The sequence below is a fragment of the Salvia splendens genome, chromosome 19 (assembly GCF_004379255.2).
Source record: "Salvia splendens isolate huo1 chromosome 19, SspV2, whole genome shotgun sequence".
In the NCBI taxonomy this organism is placed as follows: Eukaryota; Viridiplantae; Streptophyta; class Magnoliopsida; order Lamiales; family Lamiaceae; genus Salvia; species Salvia splendens.
In genome coordinates, this window is record NC_056050.1 from 15,937,285 (window position 1) to 15,961,472 (window position 24,188).

The 24,188-nt window shown below is 37.2% G+C and overlaps 3 protein-coding genes and 2 long non-coding RNA genes across 8 annotated transcripts; 4 read left to right on the plus strand and 1 right to left on the minus strand.

The window, feature by feature from the left end:
- Positions 1–6,901: 6,901 nt before the first annotated feature.
- On the plus strand, positions 6,902–8,718 carry LOC121779401 (protein SMALL AUXIN UP-REGULATED RNA 10-like). Of its 2 annotated transcripts, XM_042176736.1 has the most exons (4): positions 6,902–6,948; positions 7,056–7,119; positions 7,649–8,177; positions 8,481–8,718. In XM_042176736.1, exons 3-4 carry the CDS (start codon positions 7,712–7,714, stop codon positions 8,516–8,518), a joined length of 504 nt encoding a protein of 167 aa, XP_042032670.1. In that variant the 5' UTR covers positions 6,902–6,948; positions 7,056–7,119; positions 7,649–7,711; the 3' UTR covers positions 8,519–8,718. The 2 variants fall into 2 exon arrangements, with proteins under 2 accessions (XP_042032670.1, XP_042032669.1); XM_042176735.1 differs by lacking the exon at positions 8,481–8,718 and having other exon boundaries at positions 7,649–8,240.
- A 1,794-nt stretch (positions 8,719–10,512) lies between these two features.
- On the plus strand, positions 10,513–13,053 carry LOC121778255. Its single transcript, XR_006045642.1, has 2 exons — positions 10,513–10,649; positions 12,814–13,053. It is a non-coding gene; the product is annotated as an uncharacterized LOC121778255 (long non-coding RNA).
- On the minus strand, positions 10,734–15,561 carry LOC121778254. The gene is made up of 3 exons (XR_006045641.1): positions 15,434–15,561; positions 11,224–15,032; positions 10,734–10,881 (listed from the first exon to the last, which is right to left on the minus strand). It is a non-coding gene; the product is annotated as an uncharacterized LOC121778254 (long non-coding RNA).
- Positions 15,562–19,809: 4,248 nt separating this feature from the next.
- LOC121779351 (micronuclear linker histone polyprotein-like) lies at positions 19,810–22,334 on the plus strand. Of its 3 annotated transcripts, XM_042176682.1 has the most exons (4): positions 19,810–20,085; positions 20,181–20,372; positions 20,450–20,499; positions 20,580–22,334. In XM_042176682.1, the coding sequence occupies exons 3-4, from the start codon at positions 20,482–20,484 to the stop codon at positions 22,332–22,334; spliced, it is 1,773 nt and encodes a 590-aa protein (XP_042032616.1). In that variant the 5' UTR covers positions 19,810–20,085; positions 20,181–20,372; positions 20,450–20,481. The 3 variants fall into 3 exon arrangements, with proteins under 3 accessions (XP_042032616.1, XP_042032615.1, XP_042032614.1); XM_042176681.1 differs by having other exon boundaries at positions 20,181–20,499; XM_042176680.1 differs by lacking the exon at positions 20,181–20,372.
- LOC121779352 lies at positions 22,283–23,662 on the plus strand. The gene is made up of 3 exons (XM_042176683.1): positions 22,283–22,638; positions 22,715–22,802; positions 22,896–23,662. The coding sequence occupies exons 1-3, from the start codon at positions 22,420–22,422 to the stop codon at positions 23,483–23,485; spliced, it is 897 nt and encodes a 298-aa protein (XP_042032617.1). The 5' UTR covers positions 22,283–22,419; the 3' UTR covers positions 23,486–23,662.
- Positions 23,663–24,188: the final 526 nt, after the last annotated feature.

The following is a 24,188-nucleotide window of genomic DNA, read 5'->3' on the forward strand; positions in this document are numbered from 1 at the left end:
CCACCAGGTTTCTCTGAAGACTTTGAAGGTGGAAAAGTGTGCAAGCTCAAGAAGACACTATATGGGTTGAAACAGTCTCCTCGAGCGTGGTTCGGAAGGTTCACTGAGGTGATGAAGAAGTACGGGTATAAACAGAGTAACTCTGATCACACTCTGTTTCTGAAAAGAAAAGGAGGGAAAATTACGTGCCTTATCATCTATGTAGATGACATGATCCTCACTGGCGATGATGAAGAAGAGATCAAACTGCTGAGACAGAACTTGTTTTCAGAATTTCAGATGAAGGACCTCGGATTGCTAAAGTATTTTTTGGGAATAGAAGTGTTAAGATCAAAGGAGGGAATTTTCATCAACCAAAGAAAGTATGTTCTTGACCTACTAGCAGAAACGGGGATGATGGATTGCAAGCCAGTGGATACTCCTATGGTACAGAATCATGGACTACGCATAATAGAAGAAGCACAACTTACTCATCGCACCAGGTATCAACGTTTGGTTGGAAAGTTAATTTACCTATCTCATACGAGACCAGATATCGCATATGCAGTTGGTGTGGTAAGCCAGTTTATGCACAAACCTCAAGAAGACCATTGGGAAGCAGCGCTGCGGATCGTTAGGTACCTCAAGGGAACCCCGGGACATGGAGTGATGTTTAAGAAGCATGGTCATATGGACATATACGGATTCACGGATGCTGATTGGGCCGGAAACCCGAATGATCGGAAGTCGACAGCAGGATACTTCACATTTGTTGGTGGCAATTTGGTTACTTGGCGGAGCAAGAAACAAAAGGTGGTAGCTCTGTCGAGTGCTGAAGCAGAATTCCGAGGAATCAAGAATGGACTAACTGAGATACTGTGGCTAAAAAGGCTAATGACCGAGTTGGAGTTGATGCCTTCCGGGCCCTGCAAGCTATTCTGTGATAACAAGGCAGCTATCAGCATATCCGAGAACCCTGTACAACATGATCGGACGAAACACGTGGAAGTTGATCGACACTTCATCAAAGACAACATTGAAGCTAAGATAGTGGAACTACCGTTTGTTCGGTCAGAAGACCAGCTAGCTGATATCCTTACCAAAGCTGTGGACTCAAGAAACTTCCGTGAGATATTGGGCAAGTTAAGTATGGATGATCCCCTTACTTAACTTGAGGGGGAGTGTTTGAAAGAAATCAATTGTGAGAAGATTACGGGATCAAATCACATAATCATAGAGATACCAAATTGATTGTAATTACCGAATATAAGGTAATTAGAATTAGGGTAAATCTTACCATACATGTATAGCTCCCATTCTATAAGATTGGTGTAATAGCTCGGTAGAACATAATTTTGAATGAGATTGAACATATTTCAACAGTGTCGTTTGTAGAAAGCGAAGTATGACAATAGCAAGATTCGATGTCGAAAAGTTCAATGGAATTTTTTTTTTGCATTATGGAGGATCAAAATGAAGGTTCTACTCGTTCAATCAAAGCTCGTTGATGCTTTGAGGATCGACCAATATGAAAAAGGGGCGACCAATAAGCAAGAAATGATGGAAGAGACACACAATACGATAATCTTAAATCTTCATGATATGATGGTGAGAGAGGTTACTAAGAAAAACTATCTGTTAAGGATCTTCCTCCTTTTCGTCGAATTCCACACGTAATCAAGAAACAAGTACCGTTGTTGTCGAGCGCCCAAACATTGGGTCGGCGACGTGAACGGCGAAGGAGGTTGGCTGGGCGCGAGTTTCACTCGTCGGGCAGCGGTGTGGCTAGTTGCTGTGCGCGGGTGGATTCCCGTCGGGCAGCGACGTAGCTATGGTTCGATCGGTGTTGTGGAGGGTGAGCTCTCAATGAAAGCACCAGTTGTTAAGGATCTTCCTCCTTTTCATCGAATTCCACACGTAATCAAGAAACAGAGACCGTAGTCGTCGAGCGCCCAAACGTTGGGTCGGCGACGTGAACGGCGAAGGGGGTTGGCTGGGCGCGAGTTTCACTCGTCGGCAGCCTAATTGAGGGTTTCTTGATGCACAATTTATGTGAGCCAAATATTTGATTTCATATATTCATTGAATGAATAAAATGATAACAACCTATCCCTATTTATAATACTAGAATACTAGCTTATGGAACAAGAAAATAATATATGAAAAGATATTATGAATCAAAAGATAACTAAATAAAAGATATGGAAGATATGACATTATTGTCTCGTATCAACTCCCCCACGGTTAAAATCCACGTTGTCCTCAAGGTGGGAACCACGTAGCAACGATGACAGTTTAAAGCAACAACGTTGGCGAGGCTTTTCCTCCTGGTTCAAACGCAAACCAAATAGGCTAACGTCTCCCATCATCTCCATCAAATTTCTGATCCTTAGTGAAGACAACCGGTTTTGCTGGCATGTTTAGCCCGAGGCTACAGGTCTATGTGGCAAACAAGCACTTGATAAATCCTTCGTGTGGCAACTCCTTATCATTATCTGACAGCATATTCATAGCATTCCCGAAAACATTGCCAATGTGCAGTTTCTCATTCTCATTACATAGATCCATTTCTGCCAATTGCGTAGCAAGAAATTCACAATTCCGTTTGCTAAAACAGACACATATACCAGGATCGAATGCACACAAAGGGATCAATGTGATCATCTTAAACATATCACCAACTGCACCACCTTTACCCAGAACTAAACCTTTCGGTCCCTTCGAATTTTCCTTCCATCGGACTTTAACAACACTTTCTTGCACACAACATCCTTCTCTATATTCCTCACGTGATGCACTTCATCAAAAATAATCCATTCCACCCCCCTAGTAATTTTTTATCCTTCTGCACATGCAAGTGCATAGACCACGACGGATGGATACGTTACTTGGTGAAGTGATTCACAACTTCCTCCATCAACCCATTCTCAACACCACTGTGTATATTTGTTTCCTTCAAGATTGAAGTTGACTTCTATTCCTCTACGGTTGTCCTTTCTTTCGCGATACCATATTCCAACAAAGACTCTTCCTTTCTACTAAAATTGGGGTTGCACGATGGAGAGATCATGGCTGGTGGAGATGGCAAATTGTCTAACAATTCTTCCTCCTCCTTTTTCAATGAGCTCGGGACAACAGCTTGTGGATGTGGATTAGCGGCCAATAGTGGAGATGTCACGGCAGTGATTGCAAAGGCGGGTAAGCCCCTGGTGAGGCGTAGGGCGGCAGCTCTAAGGATGCTGCCGGACTTGACTGCTGTTGCGGGTGATCTGATTGCCTCGGCGGCGGCATTGCAGCCGCAACAGGCAGTGGCGCTGCCGAGCGGCGGTGACCTGGTGCCAGCGGCGGTGGTATAGACCGCGAGGGTTTGTATTCGTGCCGCCATTGGTGATACTCGTCATGGGGATTTCGTGGGGGCACGTCTGACGAATAGGATGGGTGCCTTAAAGTTGAGGTCGTGTATTGCCTCGGCTGCTCGTATGATGACTCCAAGTCGGTGTAGGGCGACTTCCGGTATAGTGGTGGTTCCGGCAGCGGAGGAGCACGAGTTTCTCCAACACGGTGAAGGGAAGTTTGGAAGGGCGGATCCCAGCCAGTTGGACGACGCCTAGGCACTCCCGAATCGAAATCCGCATAAGGTTGTCGTCCATACGCTGCTTTTGACGCATGCAAATTTTTCACACGACGATCAATTTCTTCACATCGTGATTCCAGCCTGGACTCTAATTTGTCGAACCGGGCCATGATCTTCTCCAGCCCGACGGAGGAAATCTCACTCGTCCCCGTAACGTCGCGCGACGGATTGCTGTCCTCTGGATTATCGCGCCGTGGCAGTCGAGGTGGCCATCGCCGCGGCGACTGAACTCCGATACATGACGCGACGGATCACCGATCAATACCTGAGCGTTGCCTCCGGTGAGGAGGCCGGATGGCGGAACTAGGTCATCTGAGCCGTCCATGGAGAGTACGCAATGAAAGAAGGGATTTGTTAGATGATGTGCTGTCTGTGTTGGCTCATAGGGCCGGACTCCCACCGATTGTCTCCGTCCTGGCAGGTCCCAAGACGACTATCTCGGCTGCACCAACTGGTGGTGGTGGGACCGATATGGCGGGTTCCAGCAAGTCCGACAAGCGGCCATGAAAATAATCTATGAAAAGATCCCTTTTTTGTTTTTTTTGTTTTTTTTTTGGTGAAGAAGGTGGTATCTTCTTCTTCTTTTTATTGACAGAATATGGAAGGTGAGATGCATAATGATTCCGTCGGGCAGCGGTGTGGCTAGTTGTTGTGCGCGGGTGGATTCCCGTCGGGCAGCGATGTAGCTATGGTTCGATCGGTGTTGTGGAGGGTGAGCTCTCAATGAAAGCACCAATTGTTAAGGGTCGTCCTCCTTAACGTTCGAATTCCACACAATCAAGAAACAGAGACCGTAGTCGTCGAGCGCCCAAACGTTGGGTCGGCGACGTGAACGGCGAAGGGGGTTGGCTGGGCGCGAGTTTCACTCGTCGGCAGCCTAATTGAGGGTTTCTTGATGCACAACTTATGTGAGCCAAATATTTGATTTCATATATTCATTGAAGGAATAAACTGATAATAACCTATCCCTATTTATAATACTAGAATACTAGCTTAGGGAACAAGAAAACAATATATGAAAAGATACTATGAATCAAAAGATAACTAAATAAAAGATATGGAAGATATGGCATTATTGTCTCGTATCACTATCGCAACTGAGATTTGACTAGAGTTGTCTGCTGGTCCGATATAGGCTGGCCTAGACTCGGTCTATCATTGAAATGAAATGGGCATGAGCTAGGCTCATTGATTGAAGTGAGCTTTAATTGGATCGTCTATCCACTAACAATATTTTAATTACTTTTTTTTTTCTATCTTTCTTATTTCCTTAATTAATTATAAGTTCATACCATTCTAAAAGTTAATTTTATAGGATTGGATTGAGTGAATATATCTTTATACTAAAATTGAGATGACATTTGTTAAAGTCTTTTGTGGTCTGATGGTAATGGTGACCACTCTCCAAGTTCAAATCTAACAAGATGTTTTTTCATTTTCTTTTCTTGCGTAAGATATTAGTGGTAGTTTTTTTTTTTTGTATATTTTATATTGTTTTTTTTATTTTTCGTTCTTTTTGTCCTTTTATATTAGGTAGTCATTTTTCTTTCTTCTTTTCATATATTATGTATTTATTTTATTTTCTTTCTATTTTTAGATATTATGTAGTTTTTTTTTATTTTCTTTCTATTTTCTTTTAAGTTATTAGATAGTTTGTATTTTTATGTATTTTACTTTTATCTCAATTATATTCTGAATGGATGGGTATGGATTTGATTTGATTTCTATTTTTTTTAGATATTAGGTAATTTTCGTTTTATTTTTATTTTAATTATATTTTTAATACTTGGTATGAATTTGAAAACTCAATCTATTTCTAAGTTTCTTAAATACGTGTTATTTTTTTATGTTAATTGTTTTGTGTAATTATTTTTCATAAATCTCGCACTTCCAATTCCAAAATTCTAGATACGTCAATGTCTGTACTTTATATGACTAAATCTCCCGCAAATTGTACATACATGAATACACTGGCGGATCCAGGTGGGGTCGGGCGGGGTCGGCCGACCCCACCACCTGCCACGGAGTGCACCGGAAAGTTACTTTCTTCAGCCTCCGACCCTACGGCGTTCACGTCTCCGCCCCCACCTCACGTCCTCACGCTGTGTGAGATGATGAGGAGACTGATCAGAGAGAAAGGAAAAAAGTGAGGCAGCCGGATGGGTAGACTGTTGTCGAGAACGAAGGAGTTGGAGGGGAAGAGTCCTTCCGTGGTTTTTGTTTTCGAAGAGAAAGAGGAATGGTATTGGCGATGTCATTATTGTTTTCTCATCCCTATATTCACTCGTGAAATAGAATAAACCGGCATCAATAAATTTAACTAAGTTTAAAAGATTAAATATCTTAAATATGTTATCTAATTGTAAAATGGGCTTTGAAATATTTTCTTTATTTGAATTATTTCTTAGAAGTCCATTAAAAATATTTTCTCATCTTATCAATTAATGTTAAATAGTAGTAGTAGTAATATTTTTTTTACAGTATATCAAAATCAATTTATCTAAATTAACCACCTACTTATATAAAGTAAATATTTCTTAATTTCTTCTACTCTTAGTTTTATAATTTAAATTTTCAACCTTATTATTCATATTCAATTTTTTTAATCTTTAAAAATTTGGTATGTTATAGAAAAATTATGCTATGTGTATGTCATTTTTTTTGTCAAAATACGTAATATAACATAATTGTTCTCTCTTACTTTATTATTTATTTGCATCTTTGTTTTATCTAAGATCATATTTTATTCTTTCTTCAGTTAGCTCCATAAACGTCTTTTTCTTAAATTTTGTATCCAAAAGAAGAGTCTCGCTTATAACAGGACGAAGAAAGTGGAGTATGTTGTTTTAAGAATATCGATACTCGCATGAATTATTTATATTAAAAAATATATTTATAAAAATAATTAATTTAAACAATTATTTTAAATAAATATTTACTATCTTGTTCGACCCCACGATAATTTGTTCCTGGATCCGCCATTGCATGAATATGAAGTAAAATTGTACTCATATAAGCTTGGCAATGAAAAGAGCATTCGAGAGCAGTTAGATCAATTCAACAAGTTCATGTACATGATTTTTAATGTAAACTGGTTAAGTATAAACATAGGAGAAATAATAGTTAAAATAGTGTGCTGAATTTTTCTTTAAAGCTATAAGTAAATTAATTATGTGTGTTACCAAAATGACAAAAGAATGAATATATTTTATGAATTGATGGGGTATAAATTAAGTTAAATGAATAATATTTTTTAGTAATTGATAGCATATAACGTTGTTAGATATGGTAAGATTTTAGGGTTTTTTCAACCGAAAAAGCAAAAAGGAAAGAAGGTGAACCATAGGAAAAGAAGCTCCCATATTTAGATCTATATTTTGTCCAGCAAAAACTCCTTCATCATTTTTACCATTTTATTATACTAAATATCTATTTTTTCCAGCTTCGATTCGTTGTTGCCGCCTTACCGTCACCTTCGGCTGCCGTGTTTCTGCCACCACCATTTGGTACAGCCACCGCTTCACCGCCACCTTTCCATATTTCCCAATTTTGCATGTTTTTTCATATGTTTTCTGTTTCCTCATGCGATTCATAGATGAAAAAATTGAATGCACATTTTTGACGGATTTCGTTTTTTGTTATTCGATTGGAATGAGGCAATTGATGTGTCATAATTTTGATATTTTGTGAACAAATCTATCTATTGAAGTGTTATGTTGTTTGATTTCGTGTTTAATTGATGATATCTGATTTATATATGTATGTTAGATTTATGAAGAAATGCTTAAACTGTGGATCTGATTATGCTAATTTCCTTTGTTTAATATATAAAATCATTGTTAATCACGATTAATTAGTGTATGAAATCACTAAAATTGATCAATTCTGAAAAGTGGTTTTAGGGGATGAGGTATTTCTCTAGATTAAAAGTGTTCCTAGATGTTGCTTAGCACTCAAAAGAGTGTGATCGTCTGTTTTTCTTTTTGAAGATTATGTATTATTGGAGCATGATCTGATGAGGTGAACTCTTGCCAGAGGAGGAGTTGAAGAAGGCCTAAAAATATCCCCATTTGGCGTACCGGTTAACGCTTAAGCAGAATGGATGACAATGGAGAAAGCAAGATCACGAGCATCGGGCAAATTGTTAAGTTCAAGGCGTTCCTTAAAAAATGGCAGCTCGTGGCTCTGACGCCCAAGAGCTGCACCACGACACCGTCCAAAGGAGGCGCCTGTGAAGCTATCTCGCCTGAGATCAGCTTGAGGTGGAGAAACTCAAACCTACAATGCGAGTCGGACGATGAGAGCGGCCATAGCCTAGAGATGCCTAGCGACGTTCCCAAAGGCTATCTTGCTGTATATGTGGGGCCGGAGCTTCGCAGGTTTATCATCCCCACTAGCTATCTTGGTGATCCCTTGTTTAAGGTTCTGCTGGAGAAGGTTGAGGAGGAGTTTGGATTTGATCACAGCGGCGGCCTCACAATCCCTTGTGACATCGAGACGTTTAAGTATCTCCAGCAATGCATGGAAAATCACAGAAAGGAGCAAGCTTGTCCGAGCAATGCAGGTATTGGTTCTGTGTTTCCCCTAAATGAAATACACCAAAACATCAATTTTCATATCTCCTAGTTGACAACATTTGATTAACAGTGAGATGGTTTCAAGAAGCTGAATTTTCTTGCCAGCTTCCTAACAGAGAATATCGAGGCTAATAATTAAAAGCTTCGACTTTCATGTTTCGTGCATTTGTGTGCAAGGACTAAACTCAATTTGCAGCCAACGCTATGTATCTACATTGTGATAATGCATCATATAGTTTAAACGTTTCAAGATGCGTATTTTGCATAATCTTGAATTTGTGATGTTACAGCCACGGGGGATACCTCATTACCGGATTTAGAGGAGTGACGGTTGCAGAAGTGCTTTCAGATTAGAGATGAAAGGTTTCTTGAAGAAATTTTTCTTTTCAAATATTGAAGAAGCATTTTAAAAAATGGACTGACTTTAGATCTGGAGTTAATTCAATCCGGTGGCTTTGCATTGTCGAGAAAATACCTGTAATATCGTATGACAATATTCTACATTATATCTGGAGTAGTCATTTTGTTACTTTCTTACAAACACCTTCCTTCTCAAATTTAACATTTCAAAAAATCATTATTTGTGTAGTTTAACCTACGTGCTCAAATTTATCATTCACAATCGATATTTGTATACTAAAACAAATAGTATTAGTAATTTTTAGGGAGATATTCTTTTGTATTCTCGTACCCAGTACCCCCTATACCCCATATGTCCACAAGCTAATTCAGTTCAAGTTCAGGAGAGACAAAAATATAATGTATAAAGAAATTTTAAGAGTTTGAGTTGGCATTTATTATAGAAAATGAAAATTTTGAAAAGTTGAAGAACAAAAACGCTAAAAAAATATATGATGGTTTGGAAATGTAAAGAGAGTCTCATTTTTATGACTATAAATTTAGATTGATTAATTTGTTTGGATGACTTATGAGTGAAATAAGAATTAATATTAAGTGTTATAACTAATTGAGTTGTGTGTGGTATAGTCAATAGAATGAGTTAATAGAATGTAAACGATCAAAATTGAAAAAATTGGGTAAATAATTTTGAGAGACGAAGTATATTTATTTAGGACATCCAATTTCATCCATATTTCAGTTGTAACTTATAACTCTGTTTTGTAGTTGTCATGTCAACAAGTCATCAGACACAATACATGCAAAGCAGCCATATAATTTAATTTCAGCTTTATTTTAGCCACAATAATTTCTCATGTCATAATTTTTTAATTCCCTAATTTATACTTCTCTCATCCCATAAAAACATGTGTATTTTTTATTTCAATCCATGCTATAAAAATATAAGCATTTCCATTTATAGAAAGTTATTCTCAACCCATTACTCATGTACATCAATTTATTTACAACTTATATCATTATGTTCCACTATTGCTACTCATTAAACACTAATAATAATGTGGGTCTCACTATCCAATAATACTACTTTTACCACATTTTCTCTTTTCTCTTACTTTACCAATTGTACATCAATTCTCGTGTTATTTCAAATATTTTTATGGGACGGAAGGAGTATATTTATTGAAAATCAAAATAAATGAATATAAATTTGAAAATTGCTTGATTAAAATTTAAAATTTATACTGACCGAAAATTACATTAATGAAATACTCCCTCCTTCCGCCATTAAATGTCCCATTTTTCCTTTTCATCCGTCCAATAAATGTCTCATTTCACCTTTACTATATTTGGTAAGTGGACCCTACATTCCACTAACTCATTCCACTCCCATTTTATTATAAAACTAATATATAAATGTAGGTCATACTTTCCACTAACTTTATTACCCACTTTACTACATAAAGTCGAACAATTCCTTCAAATCCGTGCCGATCAAACATGGGACATTAAATCATGGACGGAGGGAGTACCAAAATGTTTACTACTCCCCCGTCCGTGAAATGTTGTCCAATTTCACTATTTTGGTCTGTCCGTGAAAAGTTTTCCACTTTGCTTTTTTTCTACTTTTGGTAAATCACTACAAAAAAAGTCTATATTAGTGGCGGAAATCAGTGGCGGACTATTTCCGCCAGTAGTACTGGCAAATAGTGGCGGAATTCTCACGGATTAGTGGTGGATTTTAGTTTGCCTACACTTGTGGTGGATTAATTCCGCCACTACAAATTATTTTTTCAATAAAATATACAGAATATTATAAAAAATAAATATAGCGGAGGATTAGTTTCTGCCACAACTTTACGAATCTTAATTAAATTAATTAGGGCACACTTTTTTTTTGGAGATGGATTAGGGCACACTTTAGATTTACGCATTTCATTCTCCCTCTTCGCGAATTCTCCCTGGGCCGCCGTTCGCCACTCTAGTTGCCGCCGTTCGCCGCTCCATCAACCGCAGTTCGCCGCTCCAGCCGCCGCCGTTCGCCGCTCCAGCTCCGTCGCTGTCGGCCGCTCGCATTCAACAACCACCGCCGTCGCCACCAGGTAATCAATTTACCATAGCCTGCCTCTTCTCGCTATTTCTGTAATCCTTTGTTAGAGGTTTGAATTTTGCCATTGGAAGTAGGCTTCGACAATGTTCTTTATTTGCATTTCTGTAATCCTCTATATCACATTTGAGTTCTGATGTATTTTTATGAATATATTTGTTTTACTCCCCTTCATTGCTGCTGCTTTGCTATGCTACGTATATGAGTTCCTCCTTCGTGTCTATCCCCTGCAGAGTTTGAGATCCAAGGTTTAATTAATGTGGTATGTGTTTGTGCTGCTTTAGGTAATACAGTAGTGGCTAAGTTGACTTTCCCATTTGTTGACTTTCCCAGTTTTCATGCATAGAAAACTATGAAAGTGGCTAAGTTGGAGACAAATGTGGGAAAATTAGCTAAGACAACTTATGTAATTTCTTTATATATATAAAAAAGAACTATTATAGCTAAGATAAAAAAAATTAAAACAAAACTAACAAAAATAAAACAAACTAACATTAAATATGAACTAACATCACTCAAATAGAAAATGATCCTCAAAATAAGATTAAAAAATGTTATTTTCATTTCACCTTCTCTCACGCGACTCTCTCCATAGCCTCCAACTTGTGTCTTTGGGTCGTCGACTTTCACTATAGGACTATATCTCCACCGTCTCCGTGACATCTTCTCTATTGATTATGCTAGGTTGTAGGTAGTTGTGGAAGATGAATTCTATTGTTTCAATTTTCTCCCTCTAGTCAGATCATAACATTAGTAATATAATTATCACACAAAAAGAGGAGGTACGTACATACATGAACTAGGGAAAACGAAAATTACAAATGATTTATAACAAGTGTAGGAGGGTCTTAACACATGAGAGTAGTAGTCCATTTAAGCGTATTCTCCACAAGAAGGGAAAGATGCCTTAAATAAGGGCAGAAGGTAGACTCCAAACAATTCTTCAATTAAGTTGAGAAGGAAAAAGGTTCTCACCCTTTAAAAAAAAGTGAACAGTTGTCCTACTACTGAGGCTGACAAGATTCCTCTCAATAATTCATGCTGCCATAATGAGTGAGGATTTGCCTTCTTCTTTTCGTGCTTTCAATTAAAAGCAAACAAAAGCGAGTATTATCATTTTCTTGTGTTATAGATAAACACCCTCTTCTTCTTTTAAGTCGGGCTTCTTCCCAGAAAATAAGCTATTCTTCATAGCTAGTAATAACATTATTAAGGGTACGAATATCGTTTCCCCAATTATTTCTTTTATTTAAAGGGTTACGAAACATGAAATTTTTTTATAGAAGATCTGATAAAATAATCAGGGTGATTGTGCATCTTGCACAATGTCATCACAATGATGATTTTCCCCAATATCCTTTTTAGAAATTTTTTTCTGTTTCATCATCAAAAAATAGTTTAGTTCTAAGATACCTTTTAAGGCCCTTAAGATCTTTCTCAGGGAGTTTTCAAGAAGCTTGCCCAAAATTTTAGCAAGAGCCCTTTTAAGGGTGCCTTCTGGTTGGATAGTTGGTTTAAGATGAATCATTTCAAAGAAATCAAACTTATCCCACCATTTAATGAGAATTCTCCTTCCTAAATAAGGGATATTGAGTAATCTCGAATTTCTTAATTGGAACATTTCTAACAATAATATCCCACTTAAGAATCTAAGGAACTTGATAGAGAGCTGTAAATATAAGCTCTTTGTATTTCATAGATTTGTTTACTACGCAAAAATCATTAAAGATTGATATGACATTATCAGGAAGGATCATTGGATTTGATCCCCATAATGAGAAATTGAGAACAAAAAAATAAACCATCAGATGGAGATTAGTGGTATGAAAATCTCTGAATTGAAGAAACCACTGATCCTAGATGATATATATGCATTCCAGCAGTTCTCTTTTTTTGGGGTTCACCATGAGCTCACACTTTTTGGGTTTTTTTTTAATTTACCCACAAGGAGTCTTGGAAGATACTTTCTGTCACTTTTGTTTTCATTCCCTTTTCGGAAGCTTTGGGGCAATCTTGCCTCTTGTCCTCACCTTGGACTTGGCAGGAGCTCCTAAGCAAGAGTCATTGTCACTTTCTGATTCTATTAATTGATTTCTTCCTTGGTCTTTGGTTGGAACAATAACTAACTTTTTTTTTTGGCAATTATATATCTTTGGCAGGTTTAGGGCTGCTCAATTTTGGCTGTGTGGGGCTGTCCAACCGAGAAGACAAATGAGGGGAAAATATAATGCTCAAGGCACTCCTAGATCTCATTATCATTTTTAGCTAGAGTAAATTCTAGATTATCTGCTTAGATTTTCCAAGCTGTAACATATCTCTTTTATATATCATGAACAAAAGTTTGCATGTATATGTATATGCGGGGATATACTAATATGCTAATTAATTTTAAGTGCTAATGTCCATCCAATCTCGTGTTGTCACGTGCCACGAAACATGCAATATTGTAAACAATAAAATGCAATATATATTTGTAGAAATGATAGATGGATTTCGGCATATTGCATTTTTTATTGTTGAGTTTTACATTTTAGATATAGACTGTTTAATTTACATTTTATATATAGAAGGATTGCATTTATATATAGTTTATTTTGCAGTGTAGACAATTTATGTTAAAATGTAAAACTAGAACAATATAAGATGCAATTTGTCTATAACTAAAATGCAATCTGCGTAAATTCATATATAGCTTCACAAATATATATAGCATTTTAGCATTTCTCGTGCCACGTGGCAGCACGAGATTGGATGTACGTTAGCACTCTAATTAAGGATGCGCCCTAGTGCCCCCTGTATATGCGTGTAGTACATGTGAATACTCTATTAGATTACTTGGAATTTCTATTTTCCAACAATTGTAGCTCACAAATTAGAAATTCCTCGAACTTTAAATCTATGAAAGAACCAAACATAACTTAAGGCCCCCAACTTAAGATTAAATCCAACTTTGTATGTACAAAATAAATCCAATCGTCTCTTTGTCCAATTATTTTTATGCCCAAAACATGTGCACGAAAACTCGGGTTGTAACATTCTCCAATTTAAAGATTTTGATACCACTAATCTCCCTCTGTGGTTTATTTTTTTTGTTCTCATAATGAGGATTAAATCCAATGATCCTTCCTAATAATGTCAGGTCAATCTTTGATGATTTTTGCATAGTAAATAAATCCATGAAATACAAAGAGCTTATGTTTACAGCTCTCTATCAAGTTCCTTGGATTCTTAAGTGGGATATTATTGTCAGAAATGTTCCAATTAAGAAATTCGAAATTACGCAATGCCATGTCCCTTATTTAGGAAGGAGAATTCTCATTAAATGGTAGGATAAGTTTGATTTCTTCGAACAATCAATATTCTCAAAAAGGGGAATGATTGAACCAATTAAACCAACTACCCAACCACAAAGCACCCCAAAAAGGGCTCTTGCTAAAATTTTGGGTGAGCTTCTTGAAAACTCTCAGAGAGAGATCTTAACGACCTTAAAAGGTATCTTAGAACTAAACTAGTTTCTGATGATGAAACCAAAATTTTTTCTAAAAAGGATATTGGGGAAAATCACCCTGATTATTTTATCAGATATTCTCTAAAAAATAACATTATACAAGATTTACAATCACCCTGATTATTTTATCAGATATTCTCTAAAAAATTTTCATGTTTCATAACCCTTAAATAAAGGAAATAATTGGGGAAATGATATCTGTATCCTTGATAATGTTATTACTAGCTATGAAGAATATTATATTTTTTGGTCTGAAGCTGGACTTGAAAGAAGAAGTAGGTGTTTATCTATAATACAAGAAAATGATAATATTCATTTTTGTTTGCTTTTAATTGAAAGCGTGAAAAGAAGAATGCAACTCCTCATACTCATTATCGCAGCATGAATTATTAAGAGGAATTTTGTCAGCCTTAGTTGCAGGACAACTAATCACCTTTTTTTAAAAGGAATAGATTATGAGAAATATGACTCACCTTTTTCCTTTTCAATTTAATTGAAAAATCGCTTGGAGTCCACCTTCTGCCATTATTTAACACACATTTCCCTTCTTGTGAAGTACCTGCTTAAATTGACGATAACTCTCATGTATTGAGAACCTCCTCCACTTGTTATGAATCATTTGTAATTTTCATTTTCCCCGGGTTCCTGTACGTACGTACCTCCTATATTGTGTGATCATGTACAAGCGTTGTGTACTTAGCTAATTCATGCTTCAAATATAACAACTCTATCTATCATCTTGATGAAGGAACACCTGCAATAATGGAGAGATAAACCCTATAGAAGCAAAAGATGGCGAATCTGGGCCGGGTCATCTCCAGCAGCCTATGACGCCCAATATACCTCTCCACCAACTATCCATCAAAAAATCTGGCACCACAAATAATATGATTATCAATTTATGCTATTGTCACCAACATAAACGCGAGATGTACTAACAAACATCACCAAAATTTAATGTTAAACCCTATACCCACAATAATCTGGCACCAAAAACAATAAAATTATCAATTTAAGCTTTCACCAACATAGAAATGAAAAGTAACAAAACCACTTAGCAAAATACCAGTCATTAAACATTCTGCAAATCATAATACTCTTCCTTACACACTGATTTAACATACCAAAAGATGAACAAGAAAATTTACCCCCAAATTTATTTATTTCTTTAAAATAATATACTTCTTAATTATTGTTATTGTATCAAATGGAACGAGAGTTTTGAGGAAAGAATTGTGAAGAGAAGAAAATTAGTAAAAATAGATGCTCACATTTTACAAAGTTGAAGAGGTGAGAGGGGAAGGGAGAGAGAGGGACGCAGCGCAGAAAGAAAGAGTTTAGAAGAGGAGGCGGAAAGAGAGAGAAAAGAGGAGAGAAGTGTGCGCATAGGATAGAGAAAAAGTATAGAACAAAGTAGTTTTCTATTATTTGTCGCTTTTGATAAAGTTTTTGATAAGTTTAGGGGGATTTTTTTTTATAAATTTTATTCATTCTTAAAATGCTTTTGATATTTTTATAAAACCATTAAAATTTTGCATTTTATATATAATTAATTAATTAATTTATTTTTCAAATTGTCTTATTATACCATAATCTATAATCTTTATATTTCTATTAATTGTCTATCATTAAAGACGCATTTTTATTCACCATACATTTTAAAAATATTATTTAACTTTATAAAGGTTAATTAATGAAAAAGTAAGTAGAATTTGAATTTTATTTTAATATATTAATATTATAATAAAATTTTAACTTCGTACAATGAATTAGTGAAGTATCTCAACCTACTTATTAAAAATGAAAAAAATGTAAATGTGTCTTGAAATAACGCACAATCTAAAATGGCAAAATATATTTGGTTTTGACTGACCGAAGGAGTAATATTTATTTCGAATTCATTAATTGACAATTCAGATATTGTGGCACTATTAGAAAAGGCTATCCGTTCTCGGAGATAATTAGGATACCAGTGAGTGCTGACATATTCGGGCGAGGCTTAGGGCGGCCACCTGCGGTGGCAGACGAAGGGGCAGACGATGCAGTGTAAGATGAGTCATACTTATATATATTAGTTTTATAATATAATGTGACGGTAATAAGTTGGTGGAATGTGAAGTTTACTTACTATTTATAGTAAAATCGAAAAAAGACTCTTATTATGGGATGAATAAAAATGACAAAAAATATGACTTATTATGAAACGGATAAATATATATCCCAAACTTTGTAAAATATCAATTCTATACATGATCTTTTAAATTTTTTATGCATGATCTTTTAAATTTTTTCTCATATCTATCACTGAATTCAATTTTTGACATTATATTGATGACGTGTTATGTGAAAGGAGGTCGATTTTTTTCTTTGAACAATGGCACATGGGAGAATATTAGAGTATCCGCAGCGGTGCTCGCTGGGACGGAAGACGTCTGTGCCGCTAGCGCGGCAACGTGTTGTCCGCCGCTGTGCTCTCGCCGCTGGCACGACGCTACTCGATGCATCAAGCTCGTCCGTGCCGCTGAGCAGGCGACGTGGCGCGTTTCTATTTATCAACGGATTATCCGTTGGATTTTTTCTTTTTAAAAAAAAATAAAAAATAATACCAAAAAAAAATATATATATATTTCCTGATTCCCAAAAATATAACCGTTTTATTACCGTTTTTTTATTTTATTTTTATTTTTTTATAATTTTTTTAAATCTCAAAATCATCTATAAGTACACACATTAATCATCCATTTTTCACATCAAATCATATCTCATTCATATTTTTTCATACAACTCATCTACATCTTCCTCTCTCACTCAAACCCTCTCTTAAAAATTCAAAAATGGATTTCACCTATATCATTGCGGAAGCGGAGCGCGAAGAACAAGAATACTATGAACAATATCGTGCCGCCTATGAAGCCTATGTCACCGCCACTACCCCCGCCCCTCCTCCTCGACCAACTAGATCAATTCGCCGCTACATCCCTCGTGATCGGGAGGGAGCCAATGAAAGGCTCGTTGCCAACTATTTTTCCGACCAGCTGCGGTTTCCGGAAGATTACTTTCAGCGCTGTTTTTGCATGTCAAAATGGTTGTTTATGCGTATTGTCAACACATTGTCCGCCCGTGTTGAATACTTTCAATCACGTAGAGACGCAGCCAGTCGACAAAGTCTCTCGGCGTTACAGAAGTGTACTTGTGCCATCCGACAACTTGCTACTGGGCAAACAACTGACCTCTTCGACGAGTATTTGCATGTGGGTGAGTCAACTGGAATCGTATGCCTCAAAAACTTTTGCGACGACGTTCGTTCTGCTTTCGGTGAGGAATTCCTTCGGGCACCCACCACCGATGATTGTCAACGGTTGCTTCATCTTCACGAAACAGTCCACGGTTTTCTCGGTATTCTTGACAGTATTGATTGCATGCATTGGAAGTGGATGAATTGCCCGACTGCTTGGAGGGGGCAATACTTAAGCGGCCACAAAGGCGGCTGCCCAACGCTTATCCTTGAAGCGGTCGCCGACTACCGCCTATGGATTTGGCATGCACATTTCGGTGTTGCCGGATCTAACAACGACTTGAACGTACTCTATCCTTCACCACTCTTCAATGATGTTTTGAATGGTGTAGCACCGGCGATCGACTTCACCGTCAACGGAAATGCATACCACATGGGTTACTATCTCGTCGATGGTATCTACCCAAGGTGGTCAACTTTCGTGAAGACGTTCAGCAATCCGCAAGACCTGAGACCGGTTCCTTTTGCGCAGCGTCAAGAGTCTGCTCGGAAAAACGTCGAAAGAGCTTTTAGGGTCCTTCAAGCCCGATTCAACATAGTGAATGCCCCGTCTCGGCTTTGGTACATTATGAATATCGCCTACATCATGTACACGTGTATTATCTTGCACAACATGATTATAGCTGATGAAGGACCGATGGCGGCTAACTTTTACGACGAGAATGAAGCCGGAAGCTCAACCGCGAGGTCTCCCCCACGCCGAGGTGTGCATACGACGGTGGGCGAGAGGATCGAAACAAGACACACAATGCGCGATACCAGAACCCACATTGAGCTCCAAGAAGACCTAATCAAACACATTTGGGTGAGATTCGGCCACGAGTAGTGGGTTTTTTTTAATTTTATGAATTTAATTATGTAATTTTAAATTTTTAGGATTTTAATTATCTTATTTTTTATTTTTAGGATTTTAATTATGTAATTTTTAATAGTATTTCGGGTATTTTTAATGCATTTTAATATTGTGGAAATGTTTTTATTTAAATTGAATAATAGAATGGTGGGATCATTAAGCATGTCCTTGCGGAAGAGCATGGATGCAGGTGTTGTGCTCTTAAGGAAGAGCAAGGAGTAAAAAATTAATAAAAGTGGATCCGGACCCATATTCGTACTCTTTGGCAAGAGCACGGATGTTGATGCTCTACCGATTTACTGGCCGAATACGTTTTATATCTTTGATATACCAAAATTTTAGTACATGATTTTTTAAAATTATTTTTCATGAACTGTATAGTAATTTGTTTTATATGGGTGGTTTCTTTTGAGAGGATACCATCCCAGGATTATGTTAAAATATGGATATAGTATTTCAACACATATTTAAGATCAATCCTATCATTAGATGTTAAATCACATGAATTTTAATAAATAGTAGATAAAACATCAATAAAAAGGCAAAATCGCTAATATGTCATGATATGATAATTTTCAAGATTTTTCTGATATCAACATAGTGTATTAAAAATATCAACACAAGTATATGAAAACTTCAACGCAGTTTTCTTGATATTGTATTTGCATTATATTTGAAAATTTTTATGCATTTATCGATATAAAATATATTGATCAACGTTTACGAAAATTAAAATTAAAATTATAAAAATTTAATCATCTGGTCATCGTTCGAACATATGCATTGAGATCTCATTAGAATCCTTATAAAATTACCTTTAATTTGACATACTTTTTATGAAAAAATAATTTAAATCGAGAGAGTTACATAAATTTATAGTTTTAGATGATTTTGAGGGGAGATAAAGTGGTTAGTTTTAACTTATCTGATAATTAGTATTAATAGCTTTAAGTTTATTCAATAATTTTTTAAATTTAAAATATAATACACTTCATATTATTTCAATCAGTATTTCAATCAGTAGTAGATTTCCAAATCTAATAGTTAATTTGTCTTAATTTAAGATTACTAGTTAGTGATTGATCAAAATATTCAAAACCCCATGATCTCAATTCTACTTATTTGATTAAGTTAGTTTATCAAATATTTATGCCGCCACACTATTAGATTATAGAAAGCAAGGCATTTAAATCAAAGAAATCATTCTTTCAAGTAAATTTAAATCTGGACAAGTAAAATGAGACATATGAAGAAGAGTTAGTGTATAGCAAACAAACTGTAATCGTCACTTGAGAAGAAATCTTAACCCACAAGTCAAAACCTAAAGCTGCATCCCTCCATTGCTTGGAGTGGAATGGAAGCAAATTATTCCAATTCTCCACCAAGAGCAACTCAAATTCCCCTCCCTCATTATGTTTACATCAACCTTTAACAACTAATAATATAAATAAATAAACATATCTACATATTCAATCTTCATTTTGATTCCCACATTACATTTCAACAAGCATGATGCAACCTTCTCACCAAAGTATAGCTACAACTCATTCCCAGAAACACTAAAATTTCATTCACAATTCTCTTCAAGAGCCACCAAAATCATAACTACCTGTATTTTTTATCTCTACTTTTCAATTTTGGGAAGCTTGTGAGAATGAGCAACATGACGACGAAACCAGATTTTGCGCAGAAACTGCTGAATGATCTGCGCCAGCGCAAGGAAAGGATGGCCGCCACTCAGACCTCAAGTCGACAGTCGAGCCAAACATCTAGAGGTGAACTTCTCCTAACACTTTTCCTCTCTAATCCAACAAAATATTGCTTGTCATTTTTCGTTCATATTTACTGACTTAACTCTAAGGAACACTAGTTGCATGACAAGATTAAGGGGATTCGGATTGAATCGATAAACATCTTCTCGAGGCAACGTTAGGAACACAGAACTCTAATAGCTATGTTACATAGAGATGATCAAGAATGTGAACAGAAAGAAGCAAGTGTAACAGTGATTGAAAAGGATATAATTTTAACAAAAAGTTGAGGCACAAAAACAGTGATTAAGGTGATTTTGTATGTAAACTCCTATGGTTGTTGTGTTAGCCTTTCACCGTTAAGGTCTCACGAATCTGTGAACAACAGCCACACGCGGGACATCAAGGGGCGCTCGACAAATGAATGTCCTAGATTCCGTAAGTATTGATGTCGTTTTTATGCAATTATCATTGAGTTGAAACCAGTGGTCTGATCATCACATCATTCATTCCTGCAGGGTAGTTCTACAACGAGAGGCAGCAGATCAGTGAACACGAAAGACACTTCGAGCCAGATCATTGTCTACGAGGGCAGGCAAAGCTCTAAGCAAGTCAGAGATCTGTCGATGGCCATAGCTTTCGCCTTTGAGAATAGTGGAAATCTCAGTACCATTAGCGGCTCCAGCAGCAATCCACTAGTAAATTTCTTCAACAGATTTGGCCGAAGATCACCAAACTCGAGGAAAATGGAGACTACCGGCTTCTACAATCATACCTCAGCTGGTTCGTTTCCTAACATCCATGTCAATGAAATATCGAAAGGAGTTCACAAGCTCAACCAGATTCTTAGCGCCTGCTCCAACGGCCTTAACTTGGACAGAAACTCGATTGAAATTGGGAGAGAGCTGCTGAAAGGCGCAATTGATTTGGAAGAGTCCCTGAGGATGCTCGTGAGCTTACAGGACGCTTCAGAGTTCACGAACAGTTCACAGAAGAAAGGCCGTATAAAGTTACTTGGAGAGGATGGAGACGAGGATGAGGATGATGACAACGGGAAAATAGTCGAGCAGTGGAAGCTGGATCGGCCTAGATTCTCCTTTGATAGAACCTCAGGGAAGTCCCGAGCGGTCCAGGGTGGAACGAGACAGCAACAGCTAGCTCTACCATATAGACATGAAACGTCCGACCAATCTATTATCACCAACTCGCAACTGATTCCTCATACGAGGTCTAATAGCTATGTCGAGGATTACAGTCTCTTAAGTTTATCAAAGTCCACACCAGAGAAGGGAAGGATTTCAAATGTGATAGCTAAACTTATGGGGCTCGAAGAAGTTCCTCTGAAGGAGGGCTCGATAGGTGGGAAAAATGTATCGAACGGAAGTGGCAAGCAGAAAAAACCCATGACTAGAGAGACTAGGAACAATGGATCTGATCTTAGCACCAACAAGATGCAGCCAAGAAGAGAGCCCAAGCAACAGATCAAACCTGAAAAGAGCCATGAAACGAAGGATGGCGCCTCTAAAATGGTAAACTCGGAGAGGAGCCAGCTGCGTAAAGATTTTAAAATGCAAGCAGTGAGCATCGAGCCAGCAAACATCATGATAAAGAAACAACAAAGCCACACTAATCATGTCGATGGAGTCTCGAGCTTCAATGAAAACACGAGGAAACAAACTCATGGAGAGGACAAAAGGGCACAGAAAAGCTCAATGCTGAAAGCAGAAGGGAAAACAAGCAATAGGATTGAGCAAGTGGTGAGTGCAAATTCAGTAGAAAAGAGGAATGCAAATAACTATGTTCCGAAAAATCAAGAACAGATCACTAAAAGACCTGACCGCGCTGAAGATAAGAACTCTGTCGACTATAAACCACAGCAGCTTCAGAAATATAATTTGGTGGCAAAAATCCATGAGGGCAAACAAGTGGAAAACATAAATGCTTCAAAATCCAAGAGAAGTGCAGCCACGAATCAGCAGAAGAAGTTACCATGCGAAAAATCCACTCCTGGTGATGGGAGATCAACGAAAGTTCCCGTGAGAGACTCTGTTCACAGACGACATCAAGATGCTGAACTCACAATTGATAACTCGCAGAATACTGCAATCTATCCAGAAAGTCCCCGGACACAAAGGCAAAGTCAGGGCACATCTAAAACTGAAAGCGGTATAGAAGAGGGGAGCAGTCGACTGCTTGCAGAAGAGAAGCCACTCGAGGCCTCACCCACACAGGAGAATTGTTACCAGGAAGGTTCAGAGAAGAGAGATTCCTGAAAAGATAGAAGTACTCGCGACTAGAAGAAATTCTATTGGTACTGCAAAAAGACCAGACAAAATATTGAGAGGTCTGAAACAGCAGATGCAAAATAAAAGCCGCGCATCCAAAAAGACAGAGGAACCAAGTGATCTCAAGGTCAAAGAAGAAAAAGAAGTCACCAACGCATCAGAAATGATCGCTGAACCAGCGAAGCCGGATGTAGATATAGAAACTGGTGATGACCAGGCGATCGTATTAAACAGCGCTGTAGCAAATGAGTCCGAAATTGACAAGAGACAGAACAAACTCAACCTAAACAACGTAAGCTCACATTATACTTCTAATGAATCACATTAAAGTTTATCATCGCTTATGTCTTATTTTACTGGCTTGGCAGAGTGTACTGGATGATCTCGAGGAGGAGGAGGAACCGCCTTGTACACTTAATGTTGAAGAAGAACAAAACAAAGGTGTTCAAAGCATAGGTAAGCTTCTAATCTATACAATGTCAATGTTTTCACATTAAGACTACATTTAATCTTACATCTTCCTTGTATCCTTTGCTCAAACCTGTGAAGAGAGCACTGAACGAGAACTTCTTCAACATGAGTGCGTACAATCGAAGAGACAAGAGCAACTGACAGAACCGGAAAGAGACCTCAAGGAGACGGTGATAAAAAGCCAGATGTTCCTTAGCACAGCAGAGGCTCTCTTCAAGCTCAACATACCTGTCAGCTTCCTCCATGCCGCTGATCATGAAAACGAAGTGTCAGGCAAGAAGCTCGTGCTGGACTCCGCGAATGAAGTGATGAGGAGAAAGGCAAGGCGGCATGAATTCACGAATAACCCCTACATGAAGACTGGAGTAAGTAAGGTAAAGATAAGGTCATTGGATGATTTGGTGAGGCAACTCTGCAAGAACTTGGAATTGCTGAAATGCTATGGAATGAATGGGAGTGATGAGAGTGATGTGGCAGCTGGACTGCATAGAATGCTCAACAAAGACATTTACAATGAGGATCCTGATGTGAACTGCATGTGGGATTTGGAATGGAGCAGAATGATGTCCATATTTCCTGAAATGGAAACTGTGGTAAAAGATGTGGAAAGACAGATGCTGAATGGATTGCTTGATGAGATAACCAGTGACCTTTTATTAGGTATATAACTGTTTTGGTTTGATTTTTTGAGGTTTTATAGCTATATCTATTGTGATTCATGATTTTTAAAGAAGGACAGAGTTTTGAAAGTAGATACATAGTTATTGCATCACATTATGTTTATAGCAAAATACAACAAGAGATGACAAGTTGTAATTATTAATTAAACTAGTTTTTGTGGTTGAGTAACATCTTGATGATTCTGTTATAACATCTTGAGAAATTATTTCAATATAAAAGTGGCAACATGTATCATTTCCAAGAAACCAATTCAGAGGGAAATTTTGCAAATTTGTACTGTAACTATCAAGCCAATGAAGAAGAGAATCTGATTCTGCGGTGAATAGGAGAGGAATCGATTTTCTTTAATATGCAGCTTATGAAGAGGCGAGAATCGATTTTCATTGATATGGTAAACGTTTTGTATAGTAATTAACATTTTCTTTAGAACAATTAGGCAATCAAACTAAATTATGTTGTTAATGGTGAAAAATAAACCCAACTACTTAGTTGGTTCAGTTACCCTATAAACCTCATTGTTAAACCAAAAACCACATATTTGAAGATTAATAATATTATGAGTTTATATCTATTGAGTTTTCTTTTAACTTTTCAATTTATTGAGTTTTTTTATCGACTTGTCAAATGACTTTTCACAATTGTTTGTAGCTTCGTTCATTCCATATCACGTCAAACGTCAAATCAAGAACG